The sequence below is a fragment of the Carettochelys insculpta genome, chromosome 27 (assembly GCF_033958435.1).
Source record: "Carettochelys insculpta isolate YL-2023 chromosome 27, ASM3395843v1, whole genome shotgun sequence".
Classification (NCBI taxonomy): domain Eukaryota; kingdom Metazoa; phylum Chordata; order Testudines; family Carettochelyidae; genus Carettochelys; species Carettochelys insculpta.
This window is the reverse complement of record NC_134163.1, coordinates 12354293-12368317: the sequence shown is the minus strand read 5'-3', so window position 1 is coordinate 12368317 and position 14025 is coordinate 12354293. Positions and strand designations below refer to the sequence as shown.

Sequence of the window (14025 nt, the reverse complement as noted above, 5' to 3'; positions counted from 1 at the left end):
AGAAACAGGCACCCCTCCAGGCTCTCCCTGCCCACCTGGCCATGCAGCACTCCTGCTCCAGGCTGGCAGGCCCAGGGGAGGAGGCTGCAGGTTGCAAGCCTGGCTTTGCAACCAGAAGTTTCCTCTGCCCTTCCCTCGCCCCCCAACCCTTAAAAAGAGTCCCAACCCCCACTCCCCCCCCACCAGGTTGGCAGGGCTTACCCGGGGGCGGAGAGGAAGGTCCCCAGCTCCAGCCTGGGGACGGAAGGGGCTGGATTTACTGGCCTGGGAGCCTCCCTAGAAGCCTTACTACGGGGGGGTTGCGGTGCACCCCCCTTATTTCAGCTGCTGCTGGCCAAGCACAGAGCAGGCCTAGCCAGAGGGGGCCAGGGGCTCCTGAGCCCCAGGGGTGAGGGACCAGCCCAGGGCTCCCAGGCTGGGTGGAGCAACTCCCCCCCCACACTTGTTGCCCGGGGCAGGGGCGCGGCGCCCCGCTCACCTGGCGGCCGAAGGGCATCCGCGGCTCCAGCTCGGCGAGGCTCAGGAAGGGGATCTCCAGGAAGGCGGCGAGGAAGTCCAGCAGCAGCAGCTCCTCCCGGGAGCGGGGGAAGGCCAGCACGGCCGCCACCCCGCGCACCACCAGCGCCTGGCACAGCCAGCGCGCCAGCGAGGCCGGGTCCCGCTCCCGGGGCGCCCCGGGCAGGATCTCCAGGCTGAGGTTGTAGGGGAAGCGGCTGGCGCGGCTGGCCCGGGCCAGGGCGCTGCGCACCCGGCTCTGCGCTCCGCCCAGGGGCAGCAGCGCTCCCAGGCGCACCGTGTGCCCGACCCGGGCCAGGATGTGGCAGGGCTGGGGGTGCCCCTGGCCGGGGGCCGGCAGGAGGCTCCCCGCCACCCCCACGCACAGCCACAGCGCCCGCAGCAACTCCATGGGAAAGTTTGGGGGGAGCCCCCCGCGGGGCGCGGGGCGCGGGGCTAGGGCGGGGCAGAGGAGGCGGCGGGCGGCGGGGAGGGAGGGCTCATGGGGGCCGGAGGAGGAGGAGGAGGAGAGGGGCCGGGAGGAAGGCTGGGCGAGCGGAGGAGCTGCGGGGATCTCCGGGCAGGGCTGCCATGGACCGTCTCCGGCAGCAGAGGCAGCAGAGACAAACAGCAGCGTGCGACGGGGGGGGGGGCGGCGGCAGGGGAAGGGGTCTGGGAGGTGCCAGGGGAAGGGGCAGGAGGGCGGGGGAGGGGCAGAAAAGTGCCCCCTGGCCCTGCCCAGGTGCCCGCCTGGAGGTGCCCGGGGGTGGGCGAATGCCAACCAGCCCCGGTGCCCTTAGCAAGCAGCCGGGGGGAAGTTCAGAGCCCAGGGTGGCCAAGGGCGCCCGGGTCGTGGGGTTTTGTTCAGTCTCTGGCCGGGTGGGATTTTGTCTAGAGAACCTGTAACGACAAGCAATGGGCTGAACTCGCCCTTCGCCACTTCCCAGCGTAGCTCCTGGAAACTCAGGGCAGGTTTCCCTTAGGCACCGGGGTGAGCACCGGCATGGGGAGGGCAGGGCTGAGCCAGTCCAGGCCCACCAGCGGGGCAGGTTATTCTGGTGAGATTTCCCACGCTCCCACCCCATTGTTTCCTGCACTAATTTGGCAAAATGAATTCCTCCCGGGCCCATGTTCTCAGGAAGTTTTTTCCCTGTGCAGAATAAATTTTTTACATGCACTGAGGTGTGTGCAGATGTGCACCACCCTAGAAATACGCTGCTGGCAGTGGGTGCTCTGCTAACCACCTGAGTGGCACCTGAATCTCTCCTGGGCGGCCCCCCAAGCGCTCAGCTTACAGGGAACCCTGCTCCTGGCCCTTCCCCGAGCAGATCTCTCTCAAGCTCCCTCAGCCCTCTGGAGGGCTCTAGGTTTCCTCCCCTTTTGCTTGGAAACCGGCTGCTTCTTCCCCTTGGGTTATTATTGTATAACACCAGAATGTGGCTCCACTGAAAACAAATGGCCAGATGACGCCCCCAGGCCCCTAAAGGAGATGCACTGCCAATGGGTGCTTAGAGGCGCGGCTGGACAATGGGAACCCTGTGTTCTAATCCTGACCCTGCTGCACTGGGACCACTCAGGGCCTCGGTTTCCCCATTTGGAAAAGGAAGACGATGGGGCGGCCCTGATGTGCTTTGAGAGCGACTGGTCTCAGTGTTAGGAAACCTGCCCTGTAGGTACCCTCTGGATTCCCAAATGCTATGCAGGAGGGTGGGCAAAGGCCACTAGCCATTTAAGGAAAATCTCCCACAGCTGGTGTAGGTGCCTCTGGGGTGACAGCTCACAGCTTGTGTGCACACACCAACACAACCCCGCTACAACCCAAACTGCAAACACGCTGAGCTACACAACTCACAAACCACACGCTGCACAGCTCATATCACCCAACTGTGTCCTGTCAGACGCCCCCTCCCGCATGCCCGCTCCCTCCCTGTACATCAGCCCATCAATCTCGCACAACCCACTCCCTAGGCCGCAACATGACACAAACACCCGTGCCTGCCCACGCATCATGCACTGGCCAACTCAAATGCCAGCCTTGACTCGCCGGTCTCAAGCCCCATGGAAATCCACAGTGCGACACGCCCTGAGCCCAGCACGTGACATCAGCCCAGCCCCACGCAGGGCACGCACACAACCCCACGACCAGCTGGTACTGCTCCCTTTGGCTACAGAGACCCAGCCATGCTGCAGGACTGGTGGCACTTTCACAGTTCATTATGCAGGCTCTTGGCTGCCACTGTCATGGTATTAAGCCTGGGGAAGGCTGGCAGGAAAGGATGAATGAGAGGCAGATCATCAAGCCTGAGGAATTCCAGGAGAATTTTTAGTGCCTTTTAATAAGCAGAGAGCCCCCACCCCCACCCCGCCAGTCCTCTCCGCCGCTGCCTTTCCCAGCCGTGCCGTGCCAGCCCCTGTGTGTGACCTGCATGAGAACAGGGGGGCTTTGCCATAGGCACGTACTTGGCAAATGCCTTCTGCAGGGGTTTACCAGAGTGAGCTCTGAGGCTGGGGCTCTATCCCTTTCGGAGAAGGACTGTGCTTTCTAGACAAGGAAAAGCAACACACCCAACCAGGCCCCTTGTTCCCAGGCCAGGCCAGGTCAGAGGCTGGCCAAAAAGGGCCTGGAACTTGGTGTCTTGATTGATACCTTTACAAACGTCAGCTTAGCTGCCCCTCTTTTGGCCCAGATTCTGGAGGCGCCTAACCCCCATTTCGGTGGACGTGAGGTTCATAAGCAGGAGTCCCCCCAGTTTTGTCCATCTGAGCGGAATAATTTTTGTTATATGCCCTGAGACGTGTAAAGGTGCACCACGAGTAGAAACACAGGCCGCTGGCTGTGGACACTCTGCTAATCAGCTATGTAGCAACCAAATCTCTCCTGCACAGCTACCTAAGAGCTCAGCTTGCAGGGAACCCTGGACAATACTCCTGGGTTCTATTCCCAACCCCTCCTAGAAGGTGTGTTCCAAGACAGGGGCTCTCAACCAGTGTTCTCTCTGATTTTTAGCATCTGTGGGTAGAATAAATTTTGTTCTGTGTGCAAAGGCATGCACCAGATGTGCCACACCAGTGGGCCCACACACTGCCGGCTCTGGGCGCTCCGCTAATCAGCTGGGTGGCACCCGACTCTCTCCTGGCTGGCTGCCTAAGCCCTCATCTTACTGGCAATACTTTATATAAGGTTATTTGAGGAGCGAGGCCCTTGTCTTCATATTACAGAGTGGGGAAACTGAGGCATGGCTGTCAAGGTTGCAGCAAACTGACAGCAGAGTGGGGACTAGACACCAGATGGCCAAACTCCCTGGCCCATCCTTTAGCTATAAAACCATCTTAACTGGGAGCTCAGATCTTCCCAGGTCCTCGCAGGGCCCCTTCCACAGAGGATTCTAACAGCCACATTTCCGGCAAGGCAGCGCGGCAATCTGATAGTGGCTTTCAGCTGACGTATCATCCCATGCTTTGGAAACACCAGCCTTCGACCTGCCCACGGGCCTGGGATCATATGCACATCACAGAATTACACAGACTCACAGAATCCCAGGGCTGGAAGGGACCTCAGGAGGTCGTCTAGTCCAGCTCCCTGCTTCAAGCAGGATCAACCCCCCCGCTAAGTCATCCCAGCCAGGACCTTGTCCAGCCGGGACTTAAAAACCTCAAGGGATGGAGAATCCACCACCTCTCTAGGCAACACATTCCAGTACTTCACCACCCACCTGGGGAAGTAGTTTTTCCTAATATCTAACCTACACCTCTCCCTCTTCAACTTCAGACCATTGCTCCTTGTTCTGCCATCTGACACCACTGAGAACAGTTTCTCACCCTCCTCTTTAGAGCTCCCCTTCAGGAAGTTGAAGGCTGCTATTAAATCACCCCTCAATCTTCTCTTCTGTAAACTAAACAAGCCCAAATCCCTCAGCCTCTCCTCATAGGTCATGTGCTCCAGACCCTTAATCATTTTTGTTGCCCTCCACTGAACCTGCTCCAGCAAATCCACATCCTTTTTATACTGGGCGGGCCCAAAACTGGACGCAAGGTCGAATGGCAAGTCAGTGGAAGAGCTGGGGTAAGAACCAGGAGTCCTGGCTACCAGTGTTACAGTCAAAGCATAAAGGAGCTGCAAAGTCACCTGTCCGTTAGCTGATCCAACCCTCCTTTGCTCCAGCAAGAGAGAGTTGCTGGGTGTCTGTTGAGGGTTTCATTTCAGGGTTGGTGGGGTTGTTGTTTGCTATGATAGTCCCATTGAGATTAGGGTTTATCTGCATGACAGCAGTGCTTACAAGACCCTCCCATGGTTGACACTATACAAAGAGGGACAGTCGCATTCCCAAAGGTCGCAAGGCTACGTAGATCAAACCCGCTCAGGAAGGGAAACTGAGGCACAGAGCAGGAAAATGATTTGCCCAAGGTCATGCAGCTGGTCAGTGGCAGAGCCAAGACTGGCCCCTAGGTCTCTAGGAACCCAGTTCAGTGCTCTAGAGACTGGACAGCCCTGCCTCACGAGTGATGGATGACCTAGTGGCTATGCAGCCAGGCCTCAGGGCAACTGCCCCCTTTGCCTTCCCACCCACCCATTAGCAGGCCTGGGAGGGATAAACTTGTGCCAGATACACACTCAAGGACACATTTCAGTGTTTCACCACCGCTGGCAACTTGCACACCTACTGCCACATTGCACGCTCACCAGTTACGCTGTACAGTCACTTCAGCCAGCTCTGTGGTGCAGCCACCTCTGGGGTGAAACCCTGCCGCTGCTTACCAGCCCACTGTGACATCACAGCACTGTTTAAGCCAGGATGGAAATACCTCCTGCTGCTGGGATTGCCAGGTGAGGGGGAACCGTTCGGACACTGGAGCTAATCTCCCTGCTCTTGGAGCATTTCAAACAGATCTAGAGAAGTAGTTATTAACCCCTATTCGGCACGGGATCCGTTTTGTAGCCTAGTTGAGTATCAGATGCACTCAGCTTTACATGGGGTTAACACCAGCACGCCTTGTAAGCTGAGCACATGGGTGGCCACCCAGGAGAGAGTCAGGTGCTGCCCCGCTGATTAACAGAGCACCCACAGCTGGTGCGCCTACTGGTGGTGCACATAAAATTTATTCTGCCCTTGAATGGAAAAAATTAGAAGGAACCTTGGTTAGCACTGAGGGAGGGTGGGCAGAGCCCCTACTTCTTCACCTGCAAACCTCTGCAAATCCATGCAGTCTTCCCTCCCAGCAGCTGACCAGGCCAGTTGCTGCTTAGCTCAGGAAGCAACCTAAGCAGGTTCACAGCGGGCAAGTAAACACAGGAGGCTAACACTGCACTGTCCTTAGGAGATGGCTGCTCATATTAAAGCAACCCAGGAAACGACAGGCATGAGCCAGCCAGAGGCTGGGGCTTTCTGCTGGAGGCAGGCGGCTGGGGTCATGCCACCCAGGTCAGTTGGACTTACAGCATTCTCTGTGTACACCCGCCTGCCCTTTGGGGTACAAGCCACTAGTTCTCGCTGCATGCCAGGGCCCCCCCTCCCTGTTATTAACCTTAATGTACCAAGGGCCATGGTGCTCTTAGCCCCTCTGCATTCTTGCACTGGGCTTTGCCTCTGATAGATCCTGGGCACTTTCCTACCCAGGCCCATAGGCTGCTCACAGTCCTTTAACAGGCTGTCCTTAAGTGCCAGTGCCATAACCTGAAAGGATGAAGGACAGGAGACAATGGAATCAGCTGATTGCCCACTCAGCTGGCTGTACTGCACTCTTGGGGGGGGCGGTGAGTGAGATGGGGCCCCAGGGCTGTGGATTTTGGGGCTCCCTGATCTGCGTTTCTGATAAGGTTCCCCCTCCACTGCTGGAGACGAACACTGGCTGGCAGCGCACATGGAAGAAAAAGCTCGTCAATTAACAATGAAAAAAACCAGCCAAGTACCAGCTGGTGGAAAATATTGATCGTCAGACAAATGTAATGAGTGAAGGGTAATGAATCCCTCCGGGTGTGAGCCTGAAGAAGACCTGCTCCATTGCAAGGGGGGCGGGGGGGGGCACAGAGAGCAGGAGACAGGACCCTTTTAAAGCAACGGACAGCCATGCAGTGTCACACTGGACTAGCGGGGGCCTGGTCCTATCCCTGTAAATGGCTATAAAGCAACTGATAACTAAATTAACATGGCAAGGGGCAGTGCGGCCAGTTCTCTCTTCTTGGTGCAGGTTTCTTTCCGGCGAATGGAGCAAACTGGCAAGGGGCCTGAGCAGCAGCTTGTGGGGGGGGGGAAATTCACGGAGTGGGCAGCCGTGTTCCTTCTCATTTTTAACACCCATGTGCAGAATAAATTTTGTTATGTGCACTGAGGCATGTGCATGCCCAGTAGACACACACGCTGCCAGCCATGGGCGCTCTGTTAATCGGCTGGGCAACGTGTGAATCCACCTCATGAGCAATTCTTAATGCTGGTGATGCCCCTAAACTCTACTTTCCAATAATACTAAGGGCCCAGCTAGAAGGGCATTCAAGCAAAGGGTTGAAGTGCCATCTGCACCTCTCACCATTATGCTTTACTTGCCCTTGACTGGCATAGCCTATACATTGAGATCATGCAGAAGCTTGCGGGGAAGCAAAGAGAGACGTCAGTGCTTTCTTGCACCAAAAGCACAGGCGCCTCTCATTTTACCTAAATGAGAATCCCCATTTGTGGTTAACAGTATAGGGCTTATGACACACAGTTGAGCCATGCTGAGTCCATCCGGCAGAGGGTTACTGTGTGTATGGCGGCATGTATACAAGCTCTACCGACACAGCCTGGCTCAAGGCTCTATTTTTTTTATCCTTCCTGAGCCCAGAGAGGGGCCTACTCAAGAAATAAATAAAATAAATAAAATCCACTTTTTTTTTGGGGGGGTGGGGTTAAACATTTTTCCACCACCAGCTTTATGAGCTACAATTGCCTCAAACCCACGTAAACCCGTGCGTTTGGTTGGTTTGTTTTTTCGTCAGGAAAAACCCAGCAGCTAGACAAGGTTCTGGCCTTGGCCCTTCCAGAGCACCTTTTACAGTTATTTTGCTTCCCGCTGGTCAGCTGTAATCCTCGCAGACAGATTCATGGGGTGTGAGTGGGGCGAACGCCGAGCTGGCTCGGTACCAACAACAACATATTGCTGCCTGAGAGCCCTTCTCTGCTGGAGCAGCTGAGACAGTAGGTGCCAGATGAGGACACAATTAAATTTGTGGGGCTTTAACACCAGCCATCAGCGCAAAGACACGGCATTCCGGCCAAGTGCTCCTGCAACAGGACTTTCGACTTCATCACATGGGGAGTTCTAGCCCCAGCCTGGCCCTTGAACGCATCCAGATCTGGGGGGCATCTGACTGACACAGTCCTGATTTTACCAGGGAGAGACTCCAGTCCTGTTCTTGAACCACCTTTCTGAGGGGATGTGGCGGGGCTGGAAAACAGCCGCATAATGACTGTGTTTGCATTTCTGTATCTCTTTTCTGTTAATCAGCCTGTGGCCAGTAACATTTCTTCTGCCAGCACCCTCCGCAAAGCCAGGGCCACGTAAAAACCTGATTTTTTTCCACTCCACTGGCCCTTACCTAACCAGCCCAGACTAGCCTAGCAGACTGCTGTGCCCGTCTGTACAGCCTTCCAGCAGAGACCCGAAGGGCTTGTTTTCACCAGCATGAGGCCATCTGAAAACACCCAAGTAAGAGTTAGCCCTGTTGCCTAGATGGGGAAACTGAGGCGCAAAGAGGCCACTACTTGTCCAGGGTCACTCAGCGAGACAACAGCAGAGCTATGAATGGAGGCTAAGAATTCTGACTTCTGCTTCAACTGCTACACCACACTGCCCTCCTGGAGCCAGGAATGGCACCCGGGGTCCAGGTGCATCAGCCCCCCCGCCCCTTCTCTAGCCACCAACCCACACTACCCTTCCGGGGCCAGGAATGCACCCAGGTATACCACATGCCCCACCCTGTTCTCTAACCACTAGGCTATACTACTCTTCCAGAGCCAGGAATGGAACCCAGGTCCTTTTCTCTAACCATCAGGCCACACTCTCTCCCTGGCCGTACACGAACAATGCAGCATGTATAATGCGGGGGGGGGTGGGGGGGCTGCCCTACTCTCATAGTGATGGAGCCTAAGCAGGGATGAGGAACTCAGCCCTAACAGCCCGGCTCCTTACCAACCCGGGTCCTGCTCAGGCTCTGCCGAGATCCAGAGGTTGGCTCCAGCTCCTGGACAGACACCAGCTGCAAAAGGTTCAAGTCACAGGACGAGGAGTGACCCTGTCCAGCCTCCAGTGCAGTCACATCCCTGCCTAAAAAGGACAGCAATTGGGGTACTGGGATGCACATCCCAAGCCCCACCCCCACACTCAAACCAGGCCTGACCCAGCTGTCTGGCCTGTGCTGTCCAAGAAGCCAGACAGCACAGTCCCTGCTGGCCGTAGAGCCTCTGCTTTCAGCCCTTGGGGAGCAGGGACAGGGGGCTATGTTGGGTTGCGGAAGGGCCGAGCCCCTGGCTGGATTTACTCAGTTCAGAAAGGCTGGCAGGGTGGGGGGCTTGCTGGAAATCTGCTGGCTGCATGGGAGCTGAGTTCTACTGGCACCTGGAAATTGGTTCCTAGAACACCCACTGCCTGGCCGGGGAGCAGCTACGACCTGTGCCTGGGTGCAGGTGAGCAGGACGGATCCATGGGTGTCTCTGCAGAAAGCCGACGGAGAGGAAGTGGTTCTTTACAAGGCTTTGCTCCTGGTCGAGGAAATGTTCCTGCCTAGCGCCCAGGTGGAGAAAAACATCCTGGTGGAATGGTCCCTTCCTACCCTCAGAAACCTGCCAGCAGGGTCCCTCTGCAGAGCTTGGCTCCATGTTTGTATTTGGCTTTGCGGCCGCTGTGACTGAGGGATGCTGCCGGCCTCTGGGCCAGTCTTTCCAGGCCAGTGCCGAAAGAACACTGCAATGGGGCAACGGGAGGCCTGCCATAAGCTGCTCAAGAAGCAACAGGTCCCAGCGGACTGGAACTTACGAGACCTCGGCTCTGCCACTGCAATGCTGGATGGCCTTGGGCCATTCCCTTCTCTTTCCACCTTTTTCTGTCTGAGCTATTTCATGACAAACCCTTTGGACCAGGCTCTCTCACTGTATGTGCAGCACCTAGCACCACGGGACAGGAGCTTAGTAGATGCAGCTGTACCATAAATAACTCAGCAAAGCACAGCACAGCACCGGTATTCCAGGCTGCATTACACCCCACGTCTTAGAGCCTTCTAGCAAGACAACACCCCCCCTTTCAGTGATGGGACCAATTTTGTGACCCCAGAAACAGGAGGAGCTGGAGTTCCCCTGGTCCTTTTCCACAGCTGAATGGTGCCAGTCTGGCTCTTTACCAGGGCATCGCAAAACAAAAGTAAATCGCGCTGCTTTTAGCTCCATAAAATACTACTGCGGCATGGGGCTGTGGCTGATCAACCAGCTGAATCAGACAGGACTGGACAGAATAATGCAGCTGGGTTTCCTCTTCATCAGCTCTGGCCCAGCGACGGAGAGCATTAGTGCCAGTCACCGTCTGTCAGGGCAAATCTCTGATGCATACAGCTGAGAATCGGCACCTATGTTCTGGCTAATCTCTTCATCCGTGCAGGGCAACCCGGGCCAGCCAGCAGCTTCCTACGGCCGCGCGACCTCACCTCCCACTGGGGCAGGTAGCCAGGCAGGAACCTGTGATGACCCTGTGTGGCCCCAGTTCCTTCCTCCAACAGCCTCTCTGTACGAAGAGATGCAGGAGGCACCATCCATTCAGCTGCCTGAAACCAGAGCAGGGGACTATGGAAGGAAGGTGGGACTCGTTTTCGCATCACGCAGAGAGGAGCCAGGCAGAGAACGGAGCCGGGGAGCCTGAATTCTGGAGTTCTGGTCTCAACACAGTGCTGGGTGGCGTGCAAGCTTTCACCACTCACTTCGTTGCTCCTTTGTGCCTCAGTTTCCCTAGCTATACAATGGGGATAGCCCCACCCTCACGGGCAGGGACTTGGAGGGGTTAAATGATGCCCTAGAGCTAGAGAGCCCAGAAAGCATTCTAGAAGGGCTGGAAGGTGCAGTGGTTAAGGTAACACCCAGGACTCAGGAGACTCAGAGAAAGGCCCCTGTGGCTATTTAGCCTGACCTTGTACACAGTGCAGTGCCCAGAACCTCCCCCACCCTCGCCTGTCGTAGGACCCTCACCTCTGGCTGGGTCACCGCCAAGCATGATGTAAAGTCTTCAAATTACACTACCAAGAATCCACCATTTACTGGTAATTTAAACCTGCACGTGACCATTTCAGTTCCCATCTCTGCCACACGTTCCCTGCATGACCTTGGGGAAGTCGCTTCATCTTCCTGTGCCTCGGTTTCCCTTCTGCAAAGTGGGTTCAATGCCCGTTCCCTGGGGCAGGCACTGTCTCCCCACCCATAGGCAGTGCCCAGCGCAACCAGCACTGCCGCAGCAGCAGGATTAAACAACCGAGGCTTGTCCCTGGATGAGTGACCCCGCCGCTGGCAGGCAGAAATGAATCATCATCTCTCAGCTGTGGGTGGTACAGAGCTGTTTGCAGATAGGGTAGGGATTAAAAAAATAAAAAATCCACGGCTGAGACAGACCAGTAGCTCCGGCAGGTTGTAGATCAGGTGGTGTTGGCAGAGGGAGTGTCGTGGGCTCCCTTCCAACACATGGGAAATGAGGTGAACTCTCTTGCTTTGAGCAAAGCAAAAAAATTCCTGTTTCAGAGCCCCGTGCACCATGGGATTTGCTTTCACAAACATTAGCAGCAGAGCCAGCGACGCTATTAGGCAAAACTTGTACAGACAGTTCTGCTGCAGTGGAGGTGACTTGCCATGATGGTGACGAATTGCAGCTAGGTGACAGAGACCACCCGGCCCTGCCCTGCCTGCATTCTACAGCCAAACTCCCTCACTCACTGGCCTCATTAATCCTAGCTTCGGCCAGCCTGTAGCGGCTCTGTGGTGCACCAGAGGCCCACCAGACATCAGTGGGTGCCAGCTTGGCCTGGCCAGGATGACGGGACCCCCCCCCCCAAATTGCACAGCTGCGCTCTTGCCTTTTGGGGTGCAGACTTGCAAGCGGGCAGCCGCACGCACTGACTCCAAGGGGTTTCCTTCAGATCCAGGGTTTAATGTGGTTCAGTGGCTCATCGCCCCAGCCACACACCCTGTTCCAGTGGCTGGGTGGATTGGCACCATTCTGGCGGCGGCAGCAGCAGTAGTGTGGAAGGTTCGAGAGATGCCCATTCCCAGGGATAGGGCAGGGATAAATCTCCCCTCCCTCCGCAGACTCCAAGCTTCCAGGGCAGCGTTCGCTGTAAACTGAGCACTTAGGCGGCTGCCCAGGAGAGATTCAGATGCCAGCTGGCTGGTTAGCAGAGTGCCCACAGCCACCCACAGGGGTAGCTCGTGTTTCTTGGTGGTGCACAAGTGCACATAAAATTTATTTCACACATGGATGGAAAAAACTAGAGGGTCCGTTGCTCCAGGGCTGCGCCAGGAGGGGCCAGGCCAGTGAAAGCCTAGACCGACTCCTGCAGCCCCAGGCAGCATGTGCTCCGTGGGCACTCCCACAATGCTCTGAGCAGGAAATCACAGCCTTTGGCACACCAGCAGCTTCCTGCTGTCAGGCAGGTTCAACGCACACCCCCAGTTAGGGAGCTTGAGCTCCATCTCTGGGGGTCCAGCTTTGCTCTGCCTCCGACCAGTCCCTGGTCCCCTCTTTACTGTAGTGTCTGAGCACCTTCACCTTGGCTGTATTCAGCCTCAGTACCACCCCCGTGCGGCAGCCACTGCTGTTCAACCCATTTTACAGACAGAGGCACAGAGAGACTCACTCAGGGTCTGTGGACAGCCAGGAAGTGAACCCACATCCCAGGTGCGCCCTCACCCATTGGGCCACGCTTCTGTCAACACCCATCCTTACTGCTGGGAAATCCCACCATGTTTCGATGGCAGGGAGACCCTTTTTTTCCTTCGCAGCTTGGGAGCCACATTCTGAAACCATCTGGGGACTTCGGCCCTGTGGCAGCAGGGATGCCAGCCTCCCTCCAGCTCGCAGCCAGGCCACCACTCCCTCCGTGAGCATGACAAGACATCTTGGGTCCGATAAGAGCCCCTTCTCTGGTCTGGGACAGCAGGGCTCAGGGCAAGGACCTGGAACGCATGAAGGCTCCAGAGCTGTGTTCGCTGTCCCAGCAACTAACCACAGGGCGTCTATAAGAGACGTACCTGGCACTTAGCAGGCTGGGTGAGGTCTAATTAATTAGACCAAAGGGCTCCATGACACCCCATGGACCAGCCACCCAAACCCTGCAGCCAGGGCTTTTGCTATGCTTGCAATGGTTCATGCTTTGGGCTCCAACAGCCGAAAATGAGTTTCACCCACCCATATGGGTGCCACAAACTCTCCCACTGGAGTGACACAGCAGCTGGCAGTGGTACTGTTACTCATCTGACACCACTCACCCATCAGCAGGGCATCCTGCCAGCTTGGAAAGGGCTAAGTGGGCTCTGCTCCTGCAGGGAGGGAGATGGCTGATGATCTAACTCCAGGATAGCGGAAGTGGACTAGAGGAGGATCTAGGGTGTGGGCTGAGCAGGGTGGGTGGAGGAGACCAAGCCGAGGAGATGGTCCAAGCTAGACTTTAGCTTCTGGGTTGAAGCTGAACCCCACGACGAGCTGCTGGGCTGGAAGCAGAGGGGTGCAGAGGCTCCTATTTGAGATGGGAGGGGACAGAAAAGAACATTCGAGAGGCCGACCACTGAGCCGTCGCCTTTGGAGCCTGGACTCTGTTTGCAGGACAGGTTGGGAAGGATTCCTGCCAGCTCCCTGGGTGACACCGAGTTTGCAAAGTATGAATGGAGATCAGGGCAGAGACAGGGCCCTTGCAGGGCTCCATTGCTGCAATATCCAGACTCCTGGGACAGGAGAGGGTAAAGTCCTTTCCCCACGGGCGATGCCTGCAGGCTGGCTGGGGCCGCTGCTGCTCTGACGCAGCCTTTTAAAGTGGATCCAAGACGTCGGAAGAAGGAAAGGGGGGAAAAAAAAACCAGATGGGGGAAAAACCGTCCCTTATTAAGCTAAAAGCATCCTCCAAGGAGCTGGCATGAGACAGGAGCTTGGCCCGGCTTTATACGTGATTAACCACACGCTCCAGCAAATGCTCTCGCTTCTGGTTTATGAAGCCGGTCTTCCACTGCAGGGTGAGCAGATCGGTTGAGGCTCCGCTGTGCCCAGAGGAGAGCTGCCCTGCTGCTGCTGCTCAGTGACAGCGGGGAGAAGGGGAGCAGGCTCCTTCCCCTCCTTGCTGTAGGTCAGTGACCTCACTAGAGGGGCCAAACCCCCCTGCCCCACCATTTGGCCAGAAGACGTTCAGCCCAAGCTAGCAGGCTGGAGCCAGTCAGTCATTCTTGCAGAGCTCTGGCAGGCGAGGACTGAGGGGCTGCAGAGTCAGCATACGCTGGCCACGAGCGTCCCTGACAAGTAACACAGCGTGCTAAGCGCAGC

General features: G+C 56.6%; 1 protein-coding gene across 1 annotated transcript in view; it reads right to left on the bottom strand.

The window, feature by feature from the left end:
- GRIN3B (glutamate ionotropic receptor NMDA type subunit 3B) overlaps positions 1-971 on the bottom strand; it is a 39861-nt gene extending 38890 nt beyond the window's left edge. The window contains exon 1 of the mRNA XM_074978138.1: positions 479-971. Coding sequence (XP_074834239.1) covers positions 479-907 — 429 coding nt within the window. The 5' untranslated portion in view covers positions 908-971. The remainder of the gene's footprint in view (positions 1-478) is intronic.
- Positions 972-14025: the final 13054 nt, after the last annotated feature.